We start from the raw sequence: 22,664 nt of genomic DNA, 5'->3' as shown, positions 1-22,664 counted from the left end.
AATTGACCATCACTCAGTCACAAAGATAGTTGTACCCACAGCTAAGGCCAAGTTTCCATAAGGAGCCTTAAAGAGCAATCAGCAGGGACCTGAGACTACGCCCTCCCCTGTCCCCGTGAGGCTTGACAGGGGACCTCAGGTCACGCCCCCTACCCAGCAGGGCTTGACAGGGAACCTCAAGGTGCACTTCCTGTCCTGGTGCTGGGCTAGGGAACCTCAGACTTCTCCCCTTGCCCCAGTGCCAGGCCGGGGTACCTCAGGCCATGCCCCCCTCCTGGCAGGGCTTGACAGAGGACTTCAGGCCACACACCCCCCCACCCGGCAGGGCTTGATGAGGGACCTCAAGGTGTGCTTCCTGTCCTGATGCTGGGCTAGGGGACCTCAGACCACACCCCCGCCTGGTGGGGCTTGACAAAGGAGCTCAGGCCACTCTCCCCACCCCAGGACCGGGCCAAGGGTCCTGAGGCTGCACCCCCCTGCCTGGCTGGACTTGACAGGGGACCTCAAGCCATGCCCCCCACCCAGCGGGGCTTGACGGGGGACCCCAAGGTGCACCCCCAGTGCTGGGTTGGGGAACTCAGGCTGTGCCCCCTGCCTAGCAGGGCTTGATGGTGGACATGAGGCTAAGCTCTCCTCCTGGTGCTGGGCCAGGGGACCTGAGACTTTGCCCCCCCCCACCTGACAGGGCTTGAAGGGGGACCTCAGGCCATGCCCCCCACTCAGTGGGGCTTGACAGGGGATCTCAGGCCATGTCCCCCACCTGGTGGGGCTTGACGGGGGACCTCAGGCCATGCCCCCTCATCCTGGCACCAGGCCAGGGGACCTGAGGCTATGCCCCCTGCCTGGTGTGGCTTGACAAGGGTGGGAATGGCTGGGTCTGGATCTAGCCCAATGGGGGGGGGGGGCAGCCGGGTCTGGGTCTCACGTGATTTTGAGGTGCATGTGGGTGGGCAGGGACTTGACTCTGGGTCCCGTGGTGCGCCCCAGACTCTGACAGGAGGAAGGTTTTCATATACATTTTACTAATTTTCTTTCATCTCTGACACTTCTATTATAGAGAAAGGGCAAATAGCAATATTAAATTATTTCCTCTAATTAATCCCCTTTTAATGTGCATGAATTTTGTGCACCGGGCCACTAGTGTATAAAATAAGCTGCAAATGGCCATTCTCCAGAGTGTTTTCCCAATTCCTTGAGATTTTGCTCCCCAGAAATTGTGGTCATTTTGGCTCAAATAAACTCTTGTTAAGACATTTTCTTAAACTGGATGCTTTTTGGTCCACATGGCCTACATGCAGTGTCTCTAGTTTCCTGTGAAACTCTCATATGCAGATGTATTCTATGCATCAGGTTTGCTTTGCATGAAGCTATCTTCCTAATTTCTAAGTTTAGTGAACACCAATCAGTCTGTTTCAATGGACCCAATGACTACTGCATTCAGGCTTTAAAAAAAAGGTATTATTCTCTTTTTATTGTTTCTGTGAAATTCTTTCCCAAACATTTTTTGTGTGTGAATATTTGAAAACATAAAGAAAAGTTAAAGGAATTGCACAGGGTACAACCATATACCTACCACTAGATTTTATAATTCTTAAAAATTCACTGTATTCTGACAATTTCATTTTCTAGCTTTCTGTAGTCTGCTGGATTCAAAATATTTTGAGATACAGTTCAGATACTATGAAAATCTCTTTTTTAAGGTGTCCAATTCAATGGTTTTAGTATATTCATAGGGTCGTACAACCACCTAATTACAGAATATTTGCATTATCTAAAAATGACATCCTGTACACATTACCAGCCACTCCAAATTAACCGCTTCCCTCAGGCCCTGACACCCACTAATCTATTTTCTGTCCCTAAGCATTTGCCTTTTCTGAACATTTTATATTGTGATATTGTCACTTGTAATAAATTACAATATATTTGGTCTTCCTTTCTGTCCCAGTTTCTGACACAAGTTTCTAAAGCCCCTGGAGTTTCCTAAGTGATGAAAATGACAAAGATTTCTTTTGTTATATTAATGATGACTTTGGAATGCACCTGAGGATGGGGGCTGGTTTCCAGTGGAGCCACTCTTGTGTTTAGAGGGTTGGAAATTTCAGTCCTCCCAACCCCCGCCTCTGACCTCCAGGGAGGGGAGAGATGTTGGAGGCTAAAACCATTACCAATGGTCAGTGATCTAATCAATCATATCTGTGCAATGATCCTGTATAATAAAAGACTAATATGCAAATCAAAAGGCAGAATGACCAGTCCCTATGTTGCACACTGACCACCAGGGGGCAGATGCTCAATGCGGGAGCTGCTCCCTGGTGGTCAGTGCGCTCCCACAGAGGGAGCACGACTCAGCCAGAAGCCAGGCGGTGGTGGGAACCTCTCTTGCCTCTATAACAATGCTAAGGGGGGAGTGGGCCTAAGCTGGCAGTCAGACAGCCTCTGAGGGCTCCCAGACTGTGAGAGGATGCAGGCTGGCCTGAGGGAACCCCTCTCCCCCTGAGTGCACAAATTTTGTGCACCTGGGCCTCTAGTACATTCATAAAAGCCTGAAAAGACCAAGTTGTAGAGCTTCCAGATTGGTGTCCAGTGAGGATGCAGAGAGAGTGGTGCCTGCAGAGGTGGGGGCACAGAGGCTCTGCACCCTTTCCTCACACCTTGCCCCATGCATCTCTCCCATCTCGCTGTTCCTGAGTTAATAGGCTTTTAAGTAAGCAAACTATTTATCTGAGCTTGTGTGCCATTGTAGCAGATTAATCAAGCCAAAATTGGGTGTTGTTGGAATCTTAGATTTGTAGCAGGTGGGTCAGAAGCAAAGGAGATGACCTACACTTGCAACTGGCCCCTGAAGTGGGGGCAGTCTTCTAGGGCTGAGCTCTTCAACTGTGGAATCTGATACTATCTCCTAGAACAGTGGTTGGCAAACTCATTAGTCAACAGAGCCAAATATCAGCAGTACAACCATTGAAATTTCTTTTGAGAGCCAAATTTTTTAAACTTAAACTTCTTCTAATGCCACTTCTTCAAAATAGACTCACCCAGGCCGTGATATTTTGTGGAAGAGCCACACTCAATGGCCAAAGAGCCACATGTGGCTCTCGAGCCACAGTTTGCCGACCACTGTCCTAGAAAACTGATTTTCAACCAGTGTGCTGCAAGAATTTTAAAACATGCAATATGCCTGGCAGTGTGGCTCAGTGTTTGAACATCGACCTATGAACCAGGAGGCAATGGTTCAATTCCCAGTCAGGGCACACGCCTGAGTTGCGGGCTCGATCCCCAGTGTGGGGCATGCGGGAGGCAGCCAATCAAGATCCTCTTATCATTGATGTTTCTCTCTCTTTCCCTTCTCCTCTGAAATCAATAAAAATGTAATTTAAAAAAAAAAAAAACATGCACTACCTGACTATTTAATTAGGGACACTAACCTCTTTTCCCTTAGATTGTCAAAAAAATAACAACAGCCAACACAACAATAGCATTCCAGTGTGAATGAATAAAAATTATACCCCTTTTTGTCAGATTTGCAAAAAATATATATATATTTTGGTGTGCTGCAGAATTTTAGGAATTAGTTTATGTGTTCCATGAGATGAAAAAGGTTGAAACTCGCTATCCTAGAAGATAGTGTCAAAATTGAGTTGAATTGTAGGAAACCCAGCTCATGTCATGGGAAGTGTTTGGTGGTGTGTGTGTGATGTGTGTGTGTGTGTGGGGGGGGGGGGGGGGGCGGAGGGCGGGGGCGAGGAAGCCCGCATTATAAATGGGTGCAGAGAAATCATTACTTACCTGCTGACCCCTAAGTATGTTTCTCTTTCTGCAGCCCTCACTAACGACTCAAAGAACCTCTCGGGGGCAGCAGAGAGTGCTGTTTAGAATGCACATCGAGAAAGAACAGGGAAAGACAAGAAAGTGCATTTCACCATCTCTGTTCCCAAATGACCGGCACATCCTGTGTGCAACCTTGAATCCATCTCTTTCCTCAGCTCCCAGGTCCAAAGGAATGCCATAGAAATAATGATCTCTTCCCTCTTTTTTCCATTTGTGTAACATGAAATTCATCCACACATACCTAGTTCAGAATTTCACCCAAATACTTCCTCTAAAATCTGAGGAAGCCATGTACACTTATTAAAATGGGCACTCTGTAATAGAAACGATTTGGACAGAATGATTGTAGGCAAACTAAATTTCACGTAGTTCATGTTAGAAGCTATACAACACAAATATGAGAGTACTGTTTATTTACAAGGAGAAAATTGGAGAACCCCTCATTTTGCATTAATAAACCAAACCGAAACAAAAAACACCGGGCAGAGAGCCCAGGACCTGAGTCCAGTTCTGGCAAAGCCAGCCCCGCAGTCCTGACAAGTCATTTACCTTCTTAAGATTCTATTTCTTAATCTGTATAAAAGGAGCTGGCCAAGAGGTTATCTAAACTTAATTCTTGCTTCAAAATCCCATCATTTTTTTTGGTAAAAATCCCAGTGAAGCAATGGTATGACTTTGGTCTGGCCTTTTTGAGAATACTTAGAAAGACAAACTAAACTCTGAACCATACTCTTTCTAATAGTTCAGGAACAATGAGCAGATCAAGTGAGGGATTTTAAAGTTAACTTCGAAGAAATAAATCTGGGTGGGGCAAGCACCTGGTGAAGACTTTTGACTCTAAGCTGAAATCACAATGACTAATTCAGATTAGCGTATAAGAGCATTAATGTATGTGTTTCTGTTAAAAATTGGCCCTGTAATATTTATTTAATTATGTTTCCTAAGTTTAAATTTCTTTATAAAGAGCTGTGTTCTTGATTCTCTAAAAATAAGGGGAGAAAATGTACCTCTATTTTAAGTAGCCATCCTTTCAAATAGAATATAACCACTTAAAATGAAAGACAGGAAATGTCAGTATTACAGAGATAATTTTTAAATTAGTACTAATATAATTTATTGCCCATTTTTTATTAACTTACAAAACATCACCCTTAAAAAAAAAAAAAAAGAAAACCATAGTTAAGACATGGAAACAATGTAAGTGTCCATAGATGAATGGATAAAGAAAATGTGATACAAATATACAATAGGATATTAGTCAGTTTTTAAAAAGAAGGAAATCCTGTTATTTGCAACAACACAGGTACACTTTGAGGGCATTATATTAACTGAAATAAGTCAGACGAGAAAGACAAATACTGAATGATCTCACGTGTAGAATCCAAGACAGTTGAACTCATAGGAACATCAATTAGAAGGTGGTTATCAGGGTTGTAGGAAATGGGAAGATGTTGGTCAAAGGGTATAAACTTTCAGTTATAAGATGAATGAGTTCTTGAGACCTAATGTACAGCAAGATGACTTGAGTTAATAATAGTGATGTGTTATACACATGAAATTTGCTAAGAGGGTAGATCTTAAGTGTTCTCATCACTCACATAGAAAAGGTAACTGTAAAGTGATAGATATGTGCATTAGCTTGAGTGAGGTAATCATTTCGCAATATATACATATTAGAGGTCTGGTACACGAAATTCATGCCCGGTGTGTGGTGTGTGTGTGTGTATATGTGTGTGCCCATCTGGGCAGTTGGACATCCCTCTCACAATCCAGGACTGCTGGCTCCCAACCACTTGCCTGCCTGCCTGCCTGATTGCCCCTAACTGCTTCTGTCTGCCAGCCTAATCACCCCCTAACCACTCCTCTGCCAGCCTGATTGATGCCTAATTGCTCCCCTGTCAGCCCAATTGCCCCTAACTGCCCTCCCCTGCAGGCCTGGTCCCCCACAACTGCCCTCCCCTGCAGGCTTGGTCCCCCCAACTGCTCTCCCCTGCTGGCCCTGTCACCCCTAACTGCCCTCCCCTGCTGGGCTGCTTGCCTCTAGCTGCTCTACTTTGCTGGCCTGGTCCCCCAAACTGCCTTCCCCTGCAGGCCTGGTTGCCCCCAACTGCCCTCCCTTAAAGACCTGGGTCCCTCCCAACTGCCCTCCCCTGCTGGCCATCTTGTGTCCACATGGGGGCAGCCATCTTTGACCACATGGGGGTGGCCATCTTGTGTTGGAGTGACAGTCAATTTGCATATTACTCTTTTATTAGATAGGATGTCAAAACATCACATTGCACACCTTAAAAATATACAATTTTTGTTTGTCATTTATACCTCAATAAAGCTGGGGAAATTATTATAACAACTTAAAAAATAAATTAGAACACCTCCGTAAACACCTTCTCTTTTGTGTTTTTCTGCATGACATAAACAACATTCAATATAATTTATATATACCCACGAATATAATGCAATCATAAAGTTGGGCAACCACAGCACCAAAATCTGATATTGTGAGTGCACACGGTCTTGAATGCATTAGTACAAAAAATATAACCAAAGGGATTTTGGTTGTTCATGTGCAAAATCATTACAAGGCATGGGCTAAGACAGCTACTGATTCTTCTGTTCCTGGGCAGTTGAGACTCTGAATGTAAGTGAGTAGGTTGGTCCATGAGGAGCCAGGAGTTCATATTGTGAAATCCGAGACAAGAGGAAGGCAGGGCCCAAAGGAAGTATCATCAGTCTCAGGAAGTATGTAGAAAGCAAATTTACGAACTGACAAGAAAGCCTAGTAGGCTGTCAAAACAAGCCAGTAACTGAGCGAATCAGCGGCAGGAAAGATTTGGGAGTTAAGTGTGTCTAGAGTCCAAATCCTTGTGCAGGGTGCTAGTTTGTGGGTGGAAAATGTTTATGAAACATATTTGTGTAATGACTTTGTATCCTGAATTTTAAGCATAGAATAGGATATTAAATAATGGGGTGTTTGTAATTCTTTGATGCATTAGGATAACTATGCTTTCCTCCAAAGCAATGTTTTTTTAAGTCTATTTAGAAATTGCAAGGATGGTCTATCAGCATGGTTGAATAGACATATAATGTCAGACATAAATGCAAGTCACATGTAATGTAAATCTTTAAATTTAAAAGTATCTAATAGTCAACTCTTTAAAAAGTAGAAACAGGTGAAATTGATTTTAATAATATGTTTTATTTAACCTAATGTATCTAAAATACTGTAATTTCAACATGTAATCCACATAAAAACTATTAGTGAATCATTTTACATTCTCATTTTTAAAATATGTTTTTATTGATTTCAGAGAGGAAGGGAGAGGGAGAGAGAGATAGCAACATCAATGATGAGAGAGAATCATTGATCGGCTGACCTCCTAGTTCACAGGTTGATGGTCAGCCACTTAGCCATGCCAGCCAGGTTCATTTTACATTCTTTATTTCGTCCTAAGACTTTGAAATCCAGTGCATGTTTTTATACCTGAAGCACATCTCGATTCAGACTAATGTTATCCGATAAACATTTTAAGAGTTTATTTGAGTGAAAATCCATTCCAATCAAGGCAGCACCATACAGGACGTGGTTCTACCAACAGGAGCTTAAAAGAGACTTTTAGAGTGAGGAAATTATTGATTGGCTACAATTTAAAAGCCTAGGCTGTTTGTCATTGATTATCTTGTTTCAATTTCTGAACCTTGAGGCATTTGCAAGCTTAGATCTGGGGTTGTTTATGTAAGCCACACTGGCATTACAGCTACATTAGTCTAATGGCTTTTTTGTTTAATGAATTTAACACCAGCCACTTTTCTAGTGCTCAATGGTCACATGAAGCAGATGGCTATCATTGGACAGTTCAGGTCTAGATATATGGGTAACTGATTAGATCTTACATAAAAAATGAGTCATCTTGATATTTTACTATTTTGTGTCCTCATCGACACATTGAATCACACCTTGCTATTTCTAAAAACAAGAAAGGTATCTGAATAGGTGAAAATGAAAATGGTCATTTGATAAAGAAATAGAAGGTATATGCTTATACTTTTTATTTGAATTTATAATGTACTAGAGGCCCAGTGCACAAAATTCGTGCATGGGTAGGGTCCCTAGCTGCTGCTGGCCACCGGCCAGGGCCTCCCTTCCCCAGCTGCTGGCCACTGGCAGGGGCCTGCCTTCATTCCACGCTGCCCCCTGGTGGTCAGCGCACATCATAGCAAACGATGGAACTCCCAGTCGGTCGAACTCCTGAGGGGACACTTTGCATATTAGGCATTTATATATAGACAGTTTTGAATAAAGCATTTCTTCTAAACTTAAATATCTTGTATATATATAGATGGTGATTAAGAGTAATAAAGGAAAATGAATTCTCAGGGATTTTTAGGAAAATATTTAAGGAAAGGAAATTAGCCCTTTTTAAATGTTATTAACATTAGCAACTTAATGTCTTGAGATTATAAAAGACCTTGCATTTTCACTTGACAATTCTTTTGCAAATTCTGCATAAGAAGCAATTATGAAGCTTTAAGCAGCCCTTATTATCTTTTGACAAATGCTAAGAATCTTTATAAAGATTTAACTCATCATTCAGTAACCTCCCACATTCCATTTCTCCCTTTCATTTGTATTTTTTTAAAGGTTATTCTTTCTCTGTCAACCCAACCTAGTATGTTTGCACTTGACAGGAATATTAGACAAGCATTAACTAAAAAAGAATTATGCAAAAGATGACTACTAGAGATTTTGCATGCTTGTGTACACATGAACAATTACAGCTTGATTTGTGCTTAACAGAATGTCCCAAAACCTAGTGGGAGGAAATGTTCCTACAGTATAACATGCCCTTCTCTGTGAGTTTACCAAAAGTTCCTTCCAATTTATGAACTTTTAAGATTTGAAATTCTTTAATACAGCTCTTTGCAGTTCTTAACATGTAAAAGCCTTTTAAAATAAGAGTTCTTTAAAAAAAATGTTAGCAACACTACCATAAAAATTACAAAACTCCTTTTTAAAGTGTACATCTCTTTAAATGTACTATATAGTAACTGCCAATCGAACTTAGTGAGCATGAAAAACTCGAGATAAAAGGTGACCAGAACTCCTGTTGCCCTTCAAACTCCCAACAAAATGTCTATCACCAGATGGCAATTGGGGAACAATACTAACATTTCCCACTGCCCCCATGTGCCCAACATTGTTTTAAACATAGTGCATATGATTAATCCTTGTAGCAACCCATTTGGTAAATAAATACTCATTATCACCTCTATTTTACATAAAAGGTCAACTGCAGCGGCACCTAAGTTTGGGTAACTTGCCAATCAAAGAGCCGGTAACTATCTATGCACACAACTAATGTCAGAGCCTGTGCTTCCAACCAGTATGATCTGATCTATCAAATTACATGCAAGCCAGCGGTTTTCAACCCTTTTCATCTTATAACACATGTAAGCTAGTTACAAAATTCTATGGCATGCCAAAATACATATTTTTTTTGCCTATGTGACAAAAAATATAGGTGTGATTTTAATTCATTCACATCGGATGGCTACTGTTGTGTTGGCTGTTGTCATTTTTTATTTTGACAGTTAAGTGCAAAGATGTCAGTGACTCTGATGAAATAGTCAGGTATTGCAGGCTTTAAAAATTCTGTGGCACACTGAATGACAACTGCCGATGTAGGCAAAGCAGTTGGCAAGTGTGATTTGACATTAGTGACTGAGCTTCAGGTAACAAAGTTCTAGTTAGACAAATGGTCTAGGTGTATAAAGGAGATGTAACAGGAGGTTTTGGCTCTAGGTCTCATGAGGCCTGAGGTCCAAAACAGGTCTAGCAAGGAGAATATGATAAAACTTCATGTAGGTCACAAAGTGGCAATCATAAGGAGAGAACAAGAGGACCCATACAGTATTATAGTAGGAGAATTGTCTTAATAGTATTGGGCCCATCTAAATATAAAAGGCTTATATGCTGCCTGAAAACCAGATTGGCCATAGAGTTTCCAGATTGTGGGATTGATTGATTCCAACAGAGAGCTCCGATGGGCTGCAGGAGTAGAGAAAGAATGTCATTGACTATGTAATCCTTCCATAATTAAGGCATCAGCTGAAAGTGCTGGCTCTCTGGATGTGGAGGAAACAATGATTTTACTAGCTGTTTTTATTCATTTAAACCACCTAGATTTCCCCCTTGGTTTCCTCTACTTTCACCACTAGCACATGTGTGTGCACATACATGAGTGTATGTATTTTATAGAATTTGTAAGATGTTATTAACCAGATTTAAGTGGTAATTGAATGGACCTAAAAGAACAAACAAACTGAATCACATTTAGATTTAGAGATCTGGATTTTAAAGTTTTGAAAATTTAAAGAGACTCAGTAAACTGGAATTTCTTTTACTTTTTATTTTTCCTTAGCATAGTTAAAATCAGCCTCCTATTTGTTTACTTGTCTCTGAACTCCATAATAATATCTTCACTTATTTTGCTTTTTCATAAGATTATAACAGGATATTTGGAAAATAGATGCCAAAATGTCTTGATCTATGGGCTTTAAAAAAGAGAGAAAATGCCAGGCGAATCTCTCACTCAGGGTTGCCCAGGTGCTGGCTTCCAGTGTTAGAACTCATCCGGACACCGTCTGAAAGGCCTCATGGAAGTAAACACAGAACCCTAGCAAATACCAGGTGCTTAGCATCTATGGGGATGCTGACTCAAAAACTTCCTCGATTTTTGTTTTTACATTTTCTCTTTTTGTTTTAAAGGTATTTTAAATTAGGTAAAATTTGTATTATATCCTATATTATATTTGTATTATATCCTATATTAAATTTGTATTATATCCTATATTAAACATAGGAAACAAGGGACAAAAAGGCAAAAATTTCCAAGTTTTTAAAAAAACAATAGACAGTGCTCGCTTCGGCAGCACATATACTAAAATTGGAACGATACAGAGAAGATTAGCATGGCCCCTGCGCAAGGATGACACGCAAATTCGTGAAGCGTTCCATATTTTTCTTAAATATAAGACGGGAAACCATAAAAATACTAGAGGAATCCACAGGCAGCAAAATCTCAGACATATGCCAAAAGAACTTTTTCACTGATACTGCCCCTAGGGCAATGGAAGCCAAAGAGAAAATAAACAAATGGGACTACATCAAAATAAAAAGCTTTTGCACAGCAAAAGAAACCATCAACAAAACAACAAGAAACCCCACTGTATGGGAGAACATATTTGCAAATGTTATCACTGATAAAGGTTTAATCTCCAACATCTACAGGCAGCTTATACAACTTAATAAAAGGAAGATAAATGATCCAATAAAAAAATGGGCAACAGACCTAAATAGAATCTTTTCGAAAGAAGACAGAAGGAAGGCCAAGAGACACATGAAAACATGCTCAAAGTCACTAATTATCGGAGAGATGCAAATCAAAACGACAATTCGATACCATCTCACACCTGTCAGAATGGCTATCATCAACAAATCAACGAATGACAAGTGTTGGCGAGGATGCGGAGAAAAAGGAACCCTCGTGCACTGCTGGTGGGAATGCAGACTGGTGCAGCCACTGTGGAGAACAGTATGGAGTTTCCTCAAAAAACTGAAAATGGAACTCCCATTTGACCCAGTAATCCCACTCCTGGGAATATATCCTAAGAAACTAGAAACACCAGTCAGAAAGGATATATGCACCCCTATGTTCATAGCAGCACAATTTACAATAGCTAAGATTTGGAAACAGCCTAAGTGCCCATCAGCAGATGACTGGATCAGAAAACTATGGTACATCTACACAATGGAATACTATGCTGCCATAAAAAGAAGGAATTACTACCATTTATAGGCACCTGGATGGAATTAGAGAACATTATGCTAAGTGAAATAAGCCAGTCAATGAAAGAAAAATACCACATGATCTCACTCATTTGGAGATAATGAAAAACATTATAAACTGATGAACAAAAAGATAGATACAGAGGCAGTAAAGCATCAAACAGACTGTCAAATTACAGCGGTAAGGTTAGGGAGAGGTGGGGGAAATAAGAGATCAACTGAAGGACTTATATGCATGTATATAAGAGTAACCAACGGATGCAAAACATTGGGGGGTGAGGGCATGTATGGGAGTGGGGTGGGGGGGGCAATGGTAAGATATGTACACATATAATACCTTAATAATAAAAAAAAAATAGACAGTTTGCTAACAGATTAGCACTGTAATTAGTATGTTGCATATAAAAATATTTGCTTGTATCCAACCTTTTCTTTTTGTCCAAAGGAAAACAAAACCCTGCTGACATTCATTCTAAAATTAAATTGTAAATTTTAGTTATCCATCCATCTTCCTCAAAATTTTAAAATGTGATGACCTGAGTTTGCCAATTTACTCTTTATCTTTCCTTGGTGATTTTTGCAAATGTTTGCCATGAGCAACCACCACTGTAAATGATAATATAAAGCATATTGCCCTTCTAGTTCTCACTCAGAAAATTAAGAATTATACATTATTTATCTGGGATTGTATATCTTTATCCACATTTTAATGAATGAATTTAAATGGACTTTTAAATTATAGTCTACATGATTACAATTACGTTAATCATTAAAAAACAATTTTAAAAATTTCCCCCTTTTAAATTAAAGCACTAGTAAACTAGATAAAAACAAAAACAAAAATATCAACATTTTAACATCACTAACATTAAATAATATTATTTTCATACCAAAAAATTACCATTTTTCCCAGCATAAGTTATTTATGCTGTCAATGACTAAAAACAAGCCCTAGTCGGTTTGGCTAAGTGGATACAGCATCGGCCCTTGGCCTGAAGGGTCCTGGGCTCGATTCTGGTCAAGAGCATGTACCTCAGTTGCAGGCCCCACTCAGAGAGCATTGTTTCTTCTACCATGATAAGATAATGTCAATAAAAAATAATATGAAGGAATTAGCTACTTGGGGAGAGAAGAAAAGAATCTGCAGAGTCTGAGTAATAGATCTAAAGTAAAGTCAAACTAACTAACAGATCCCTGGAATTAAACTATTCCATATTTTTAGCTCAGAGATTCCCTTTACAAAAGTACTATAAAATATAGTTTGAGTACTATGTTACCCTCTACTTAGTATAAGCTCAGTATGATAGAAAATTTTCTCTTTCTCAAAATATGCTCAGGGGAAAACACTATATGGGTATAATATATTTTTCCATTTACATTTTTTGTATTAAATATTGCACACTTTTATATATAATATACCTCATAATATCAAATATAAATTATATATATACTAGAGGCCCAATGCACAAAGATTCATACAAGAATGGGCCTTCCTTCCCCTGGCTACTGGCACTGCCTTTAGTCCAGCTGGAGCTGCCTTTCCGCCTTCCCACACTGCCCAGAGGCCCAAAGCTGCTGGGAAGGTGCAAATGCCTGCATCAGCGCCATGGTGATGCAAGAGTCCTGCCCCTGCCCCGGCCGCTAGGCGCCTGCATATGCAAATTAACCCGCCATCTTTGTTGGGTTAATTTTCATACTCACTCCTGATTGGCTGGTGGTCGTCGCAAAGGTACAGTCAATTTGCATCTTTCTCTTTTATTAGTGTAGATATGTTTATATCTCCAAGAGTAAAATTGCTGGGTCATAATTATTTAATTTGACTACATATTTGCATATTGATCTCTAGAATAGTTGTACCTGTTGATATTATTATCACCAGCACATGATTATTCCCCTATTCTGTGCCAATAGTTGGCACTGCACAGCCTATTTTTCCTTTCCATCTCCAACCACCTTATTTAGGACACTATAGGGCTATTTCTCAATTTGCTTTAGGGATTACCTTGGATAAGACTTCAAGGATTCTATAATGTGACCAGTGTCTTTTTATCCAAAGGGATTTCCAATTCAACTTAGTTCCCTTCCACTCCCTTAAATCTCCTTAATGTTTGCAAACGCACTATGCAAATTCGCACCTGTAAGACTTTGTTCCAAGCTTCTTCTATGCTAAAGGCCCAGTATTCTTCTCACTACTTATCCAAGTTCTCCCAATCTGGTCTGCAAGATTCGATTCTGTTTTGATATCCCCAAGAATGTGAAGAGTTATTTCTCTTCACCTTCTCTGAATTTGTATTTTGTTTAATAAACATTCTGAAACTTAATCATATGTGGCTTTTCTCACTCTTTCAAAACAAGAATAACCTAGTGTATTTTGTTGTAAGAAAGATCCCTTTGGGCTCCAGAGGATAAGAATAGCTTAGTCCTGGCCATATGTTTCTCACTGGTTAGAGGATAGGCCCAAACCGAAGGGTCTGGGGTTTCAATCCCTGGTCAAGGGCATGTATCTGGGTTGCAGGTTTGATCCCTGGCCTGTGTGGAAGGCAACCAATTGATGTGTCCCTTTCACATCAATGTCTCTCTCTCTCTCTCTCTCTCTCTCTCTCTCTCTCTCTCTCTCTCCAGCTCTCGCTCTCCCTCTCCCTCTCCCTTCTTCCTTCACTTCCTCCGTTCCTCCCTCTCTAAAAATCAATGGAAAAAATATCTTTTGGCAAGGATTAATGACAAATAACAAAAGAACAACAAAAAAGAATTAGCCTAAAGGTGGTTTTGATTGCTCTTAATAGGACAGAAATGTTGCCAGTGCATTAGAAAGATATATAAACATATTCTGGACAATTGGATGGCCACTGGTAGAAGTAATATTTAATTGAATTGTATACTGTGGTTTGTTAACACATACAAATTTTAAATGTCATTTAAAGTAGACATTTGAGTCATTTGAGCTAATCCTTTGTTTACTTACAGTCTTCTTTCTAAGGTTCTAATTAATGCAGATGTGTAAGACCTCACGAAATATTGGATTTTCATAAAAGTTGTTAGATACTATTGTGGGAATAATCACTGATGACATTGTGGAAATTATTGAATAACTTTTGCAGTACTTAAACTTCTTTCTTATTAGCTCGTAACCCCTAACCCTGGAAAAATCTGTCTCAATCAATTCTAATTGGTCTTGGAGATTTAAATCCCTTCTCTTCTCACACCACAACAAAATAACCAAAAATGTTGGCCCATACCTATATTTACTTTAACCTACCTCTGAGCCATGCAATACAAGCTCCATCATGTCAAAAAGGGATAGAGTTTAAGCAGGTCTCTCAGGACACTCTGTTGACTTTTGACATTACAATCTCCTGAGCAGCTTTAGTATTTTCTGAGTTCAATCAAAGCTACACAGATACCTGGTCATAATTCTGTAGCTTCACTTTAATTTTTCATAATTTCTTGTTGTCTAGAGCATTGTCACTTCCATCTGCCTCTTAATGCCCACTGAGTTCTTTTTGTTTTTAAATGTTTTTGTTTGTTTTGTTAATCCTCACCTGAGGATATTTTTCATTGATTTTTTTAGAAAGAATGAAAGGGAGGAGGAGAAACAGAAAGAGAGAAACATCCATGTGAGAGAGATACATCAATTGGTTGCCTCCTGCACATGCCCAGGGATCGAGCCTGTAACTGCGGTGCATGCCGTTGACTGGAATCAAACCCTTGACCCTTCAGTCTGTGGGCCCATGCTTTATCCACTGAGCCAAACTGGCTAGGGCTTACATATGTTTTTATTGATAACTTTAGAGAGAGAGGAAAGGAGAAGGAGAGAGAAAATATGGATGTGAGAAACATCAATTGTCTGCCTTCTGCATGCCCCTACCTACTGGTGATTGAGACTGAAATCCTGACGGGAATAGAAACAGCAACTTTTGGTGCAGGGGATGAAATTCAACCAACTGAGCCACACCAGCCAGGGTGTCCACTGAATTCTTATAGAAAAAATAAGATACCTATGCATATACATAAGATTGGAAAACATACACACATACACACACGCATCAAACACTTAAAAGTATCACATTATAATCCAATGGAGAATATAATATAATGGGTAAATATGAATTCTCATATGCTACTGTTGGCTGTATAAATGGGTACAGCTATATCAGAGAGCAATTTGGCAATATATAGTCAAGGTAAAAATGCATATATCAAAAAATTCCAGCAATTTCACTTCTAGGAACAGAACCAAAAGGAAGTGTGCACAGTTTCATTGCAATGTCTTTGCTGTAGATAAACTATTAAAACTATGTACATGTTTATTAGTTGGGGAAAAATGAATAAATGATGGGATATTTAGTATTTTGTGCAGCAAATAAACTATATCTTCATGTGTTAGCATGAATACACAATAAACATGGGAAACAAAAAAGCAGGTTTCAGACTAATATGTACAGCATGATTCAAAATGTGTAAAATCTGAAAAATTTGGCAAAAAATCTGAATGGTCGGTATGTTATTTTATTATTTTCTCAAATTTTTCAATTTTTGAATATATTTAACAATCAAAAAGAAAAGTATCAATTGCATACCTAATTTTCTATGTTGATTTCTATATACAGTGTTCAATTTTCTTATTTAACTATTGATTTATTACAATGTTTGAGTAATTTTCAGAAAAAAATGCTACACTAATAAAATACCTTACTATATTTAGATTTCCCAAAAACTAAATAGAAATTGAAGAAGCTGGGGAAATGAAATGGAGAAGGCATAACCTTAAAGAATGGGAACGATTTAGGAATTTAGATGAAATAGAAGGATGTTGCTGTGAAAGAGGAGACCTGACAACAGTTATTGAGGAACAAATTATTATGGTAAATTTGTGGGACAGAGAAAGAACTGCTTGGGATAAACATGTTGGGACATAAGTTTAAAAATGGTGCTGAATATATAAGATGGTTAACTTATAAAGGGCGATAAAAAATTAGAAACTGTAATATGATTTGGGATAAGAAAATTTCATGACAAAAGAAACATTTAATTATTCTGGCAATATTACTATGTAGTTAATTGTTGAGAAGAGGTCATAGCATTCCAGGTATAAAGGCATGGATTAGGGTTTTATCCACAATTGGGATTGCAGGGTCTTGAGATACAAACATTCCTCATTTGACTGAATACAGTCAGATTACACTGGCCTCCTTCCTATGGCACTAGCACTTGCTTATAATCAAACTTGAGAACATCTAAAGATTTTCAAGAGTTATTCTCATGTTGCAGGGAAGGAAATGAGATCCAGCAATAATTGCCAGCATGAATTTAGGGTTTGAATTATATGACTTGATTATTATTTTTTAAAATATATTTTTATTGATTTCAGAGATGAAGGGAGAAGGACAGAGAGATAGAAACATCAATGATGACAGAGAATCATTGATTGACTGCCTCCTGCACGCCCCCTCACTAGGGATCGAGCTGGCAAACCAGGCATGTGGCCTGACCAGGAATTGAACCCTGACCTTCTGGTTCATAGGTCAATGCTCATCCACTGAGCCAGGTTGGCTGGGCTGATTATTTCTTAAATATGTTTGAAAAGGCTTCTGGATAATTCACCATTGATTGAATATTCCTAGGGGCTGAAAGTGGGTTGATTGTCTGAGGGGTAATGAGGAGGACATTGCAACACTTGAATTTCCTTTCTAAATTTAATAAATACATACAGGTATTTGGAGAAAATGATAAATACTCTGTACTCCCAATATACTACAGATTTAACTTTGTTTTCAAATAGACTTATTTTAAGTGTTCATCTGTATGGGAAACAGATAAAGGTCCTGCTCCTCCAAAAGTCAGTTATACAATAGAACTCTTAGGACAAAATAAATAAAATTATGTTGAATTTTAGTAAAATAAAAATTTCAGAAATTTTATACTACACAAGTTATGTATGTTATTTCCTGAATAAAAAACATATCTTATCTTCTCATATACAGTTTATTTATCCAGTCTAATTTACATATTTAGTCATAAAGACTGTCTTTTTTCTATTATAAAAACATCCACTCATTTTTAGAAATTTATGAAATGCCACTATATAATCTCTACTGTTCTAGGTGCTGGGAATTCAATGGTGAATACAGAATAAGACAGTGCCTGTTTATACATACCAATTTATATTAATACTAGGGGCCCAGTGCACAAAATTCATGCACTGGAGGAGGGGGTCCCTCAGCCCAGCCTGCCCCCTCTCACATACTGGGAGCCCTCAGGGGATGTCCTACTGATGGCTTAGGCCCGTTCCCCATGGGGAGGGGTCTAAGTCACAGTCTGGCCTCCCTTTGTGGGAGGCGACTGGGCTGATCAGGGGAAGGCACCAGCCCCATCACCCCACTGCTGCAGCCACTGCCAGTCATCGCAGCCACCAAGGTATTTTCATCAACACAGACTCCAGTCCCTTCACCATGAAAATAAGACAGCTTTCTTTAGGCATTTCATAGGATATGACATTACTTTCTTTTTTTTTTTTTTTTATCCTCACCTGAGGATATGTTTCCATTGATTTTTAGAGAATGTAGAAGAGAAAGGGAAAGACAGAGAGAAACATCAAAGTGAGAGGAACACTGTGATTGGTTGCCTCCTGCATGAGCCCTGACCTGGGCCCCAGCCAGGGAGGAGCCTGCAACCTAGGTACATGCCCTTGATCAGAATCTAACCCGGACCCTGTGCTTGGCAGGCCTAGGCATTATCCACTGAGCCAAACCGGCTAAGGCATGATATGACATTTCTTAGCCCTCCAGCAGCAGACCTTCGTTTTTTTCTCCAGGAGTGTGGTGGAAAAACTCTAGATCACTTTTTGGATTCTTATACCCAAGTTACTAAGAATATTACTAGTGGCATACAGGGAGCTTAGCCAATGAGCGGTCAGAAAAGGTGTTTCCTCTGTAGGTCACACCGATCGCTGATCACCTCTGATCGCGGGCTCCGCCCTGCCAAGGTCTAAAGCCTTGGGGCCTGGGCAGGGGCCCCCTAGCTCCCTCTGATCGTGGGCTCCGCCCCTGCCCAGGCCCCAAGCCTCTGGTCAAGGTTTAGGGACTGGGCAGGGGCCCTCCAGCTCCCTCCGATCACCGGCTACACCCCTGCCCAGGCCCAAAGCCTCTGGCCAAGGCTTGGGGCCTGGGGAGGGGCCCCTCAGCTCCCTCCAATCACTGGCTCTGCCCCTGTCAAGGCCTAAAGCCTCGGGTCCTGGGCAGGGGCCTCCCAGCTCCCTCTGATCACTGGCTCCGCCCCTGGCCAGGCCCCCCCCCCCCCGGCCCCCGCTCCCTCCGATCGCCACCTCCGCCCCTGCCCAGGCCCAAAGCCTCTGGCTGAAGCTTGGGGCCTGGGCAGGGGACCCCCAGCTCCCTCCCATCACCAGCTCTGCCCCTGCCCAGGAGTCCCCTGGCTCAGGCTCTTCCCAGGTTGCTCAGGACCCACGCGAGGCCTACCTCAGAGTGACCTGGTGCCGAGAAAGTTCCGGGGACCCAGGCTGCTGAGCACCTACATATGCAAATTAACTTCCATCTTTGTTGGGTTAATTTGCATACTCACTCTGGCTGTGGGCGTAGTGGAGGTAGAGTCAATTTACATGTTTGTCTATTATTAGGTATGACTAGAGGCCCAGCGCACAATTGACATTGCGCGAAGAGGTGCCCCACCTCCCGCTGTGCGAGGAGGCACCCAGCGGGCCACCATGGGAGTCAGGCCTGACTGGCACGGCGGGCGGCTGGGACCCACCCCAGGCCCTCCCTGACCCCTGCCTGTGTCCACTGTGGGGCTCGGCCAGTCCCAGGGCCCCCTAGCCCCCCTGCCTGTGTCTGCTCCGGGCCGCCAGAGCCACCGTGCTGGCTCGGGCAGCCCCCCCGCCCCCCATCTCTGTCTCCATCACTGCTCCTGGCCTCACCTGTGTGCACAACCTCCTCCTGTCCGGTCGTGACCTGTTACAGCGTCCCAGCCTAATTTGCATATTACCTCTTTTTATATATATAGATAGAGAGAGAGATATACATACATACATACAGAGATAAAAATATGTGTAAAGAGATAGATATTTACAATGAGTTTTATTTAGTCCACAAAACTATAACAAGGTTACATAACAATGAGTTAGTCATGCATAAATCTGAAAATATTATGAAGAAAAAAGCAAAAGTTTTTGTCCTAAGTGAACATCAGCATTCTTCTATGTTATTTTTATTCCCCAGCTGATTCTGAGGTGGATGAGGCCCTGGGGTCATTTCAGGTATCTTCAGCAAAAACAAAAGGCATATCCAGTAGAAATTGGTGAATATATATTCAATAATTTCTATAATTGTAATCATACTGGCCCCACAAAATAGGCCCAGTTGGCCACCAACATCTGCTGTAATAAAACCAATAAATTGAACCAGTCATGTTTTATTTTTAATAAAAAGGAAATTAAGCATCATTAGAATTTAAATTTTTGAGGCTAATAAATTAATCATAATTATTATTGTATATGAACATGAGTTAATTGTATTATTTTAAGTTTGGTATAAATAAAGTCATAGCAATTAATAGTCTAGAGATATGAATAAAATAATATCCATATAAATCTTTTCAGAAAGGAGAGAGGAAAAGCAAACATAAACCCTATATCCAAAATATAACTCTAAGACTTTGGAGGATATTAATACAAACATAAAATAATCTCAACAATTACAAATTTATCTCCATGTGTTGAATGAAGAGCAGAAATGGGACACTCAGATGGCATAATTCGGCAATGATGTTTTCCATCAACATAAATTTTTACACAATTTGTGACTTCAAGTATCCAAATTATTTTTTAAGCATTAATAATATTTATTTACACTAAAATATATTAACACAGCACTGCCATTTTCTTAAAAATATTGTAAATCCATGTTTGTCTTTATTGTATGTGCTTTTTTTATTGTGATAAAATCTACATTTTAATAGCATAAATTTTACTATTTTAACCATTTCTAAGTGAACAATTCTATGGCATTAAGTACATTCACATTGTTGTGCCACCATCATCACCATCCATCTCCAGAACTTTTTCATCTGCTCAACTGAAACTCTGTACCGCTTAAACAATAAACTCTTCATCCCAATTTTGTCTCTATGACTTCTCTTTCCTTTTCAAATAAATTACGCCATTCATCTTCTCCTAATGGCCTGGGCCATTCTTAGGCTCATGCAATGTTTGTAAAGTGTGATAATTAAATAAGTGTAGGCTCGCCAAGGAGCTTTGAGGGATTTCCTCCCTATTCAGGGGCTCTGCTGCCAGTGACTGACTGCTGTCATTTGACCTGACTCCTATAGCCTCTTTTTTCTCTTATTGACTTCCCTCTAATATGCAGCAAGATCTAGGAAATCAGCAATTCCCTTTGTTAAAGACTGTATGATGAAGGAGAGTGAGCAGACAGCGGTGGCAACTTAAATGTTAAATTTTGCCAGCGAGGGATCTTCTTTTCAACTCACTCTGGGTAGGGTTCTGTATGGAGGTGTGAGCTGCGTGACATTCTACCCTGATATTGGACGCTGAACACTCTACAATAGTCACTTGCTGAGGAGAGGGTGAGATGTCTGAAGGGAAAGAAAGATGCTGTGTGTGACTATGAGATAATGAACACCAGCCTTTTCTCTGTGAAAGCCCAGGTGAGGTTTGCAGGAGGTGTGTCCTGGGAGTGGGAAAGTGTCGGGTTTAAGTGGTAGATGAATGACAAGCACTACTGATTTTTCTCCCATCGATAAGCTAAACCTTAAATACAAAAGAAAAAAATACTGATTAAATTTTTTTTTAATTGAGGAGCAATTAAATAACACTTACCTAGTAATTCAGATACACTCACTGCTTTTTGTTGCTGGGTTATTTTATAATTTAGGTCACTATAGTTTATTTCAATGTTGACAAGATTCTCCCTGGGGATACAAACAGAGTTAAGCTAGCTCAAGATTGTCAACACTAATGTTAATTCTTATTTGACAAAAGGAATAACCTTTTTGGTTCAGATGCTATTTAATGTGGAATTAGACACACCATCATGGCATTTAATACTAATCATAAGACCTTCATTTGGAGACCACTCTTGTCAGGCTTGGTATTTAGGGGAAGCATTTTTCCCCAGACCCAATAGTTTTTTAGGCTTCATTCCTGAGAAACTGGAAAAATACATTAAATATAAATATCTACCAAGTAGATTCAAGTATTTACCAACATTTAAGTGTGTGTCTAATTTTAATTCAAATTTTGGTTCTGTCCTCTGTTACTTATGTGATCCTAGAGAAACTGCATGGTTTTCCTGAGTCTTGGTTTCCTCATCTGTAGCCAAGATTTTAGAGTCAGGATTTTAGCGAAGAGCAATTAAACACTGTATGTAGTAAAGAATTGACATACAGTATATTAGGTATGTAGTGAGTGGTAGTCATTTATTTTATCTCATTAATATGTTAGGGCAGAGACTGTGGGTTTTTGCATTTTTTTGTGTATGTGTCATGGATGGAAACTAAATTGAAATAAATCAGTCGGAGATAGACAAATACCCATATGATCACACTCATATGTGGAAACTAAAGAACAATATAAATGAACAAACAAGGCAAGATCAGACTCATAGATACAGAGAACAGACTGATAATTGCCAGAGGGTAGAGGGGTTAGGGGACCAGATGAAAAAGATGAAAGAATTAAGAAGTACATATTGGTAGTTACAAAATAGTCACTGGGATATAAAGTATAGCATAAGGAATATAGTCAATAATATTCTAATAACCATGTATGATGCCAGGTAGGTACTGGAAATATCTGGGGAAACACTTTACAAGTATAAGTATATGATTGTCTAACCACTATGCTGTACACCTGAAACTAATACAAAATAACATTGAAGATAAACTGTAATTTAAAAAAACAAATAAAAATTTTATATGTGACCAGACTATCTGAACACTATTTTAAAATATCACTTTATGTAAT

General features: G+C 39.9%; 1 protein-coding gene across 1 annotated transcript in view; it reads right to left on the bottom strand.

Annotated features, from left to right (window-relative positions):
* Window positions 1-19,869: 19,869 nt before the first annotated feature.
* ASIC5 (acid sensing ion channel subunit family member 5) overlaps window positions 19,870-22,664 on the bottom strand; it is a gene marked incomplete at its 3' end in the record, with an annotated part of 34,802 nt that continues 32,007 nt past the window's right edge. The window contains exons 9-10 of the mRNA XM_080674966.1: window positions 21,519-21,610; window positions 19,870-20,060 (exon numbers count right to left, since the gene is read on the bottom strand). Of these exons, the coding sequence (XP_080531092.1) occupies window positions 19,870-20,060; window positions 21,519-21,610 (283 nt within the window). The remainder of the gene's footprint in view (window positions 20,061-21,518; window positions 21,611-22,664) is intronic.

Source organism: Plecotus auritus (assembly GCF_963455305.1).
Source record: "Plecotus auritus genome assembly, chromosome: 6".
NCBI lineage: Eukaryota > Metazoa > Chordata > Mammalia > Chiroptera > Vespertilionidae > Plecotus > Plecotus auritus.
Note: the sequence above shows the minus strand (reverse complement) of the source record. Positions and strands in the feature narration are given on the sequence as shown.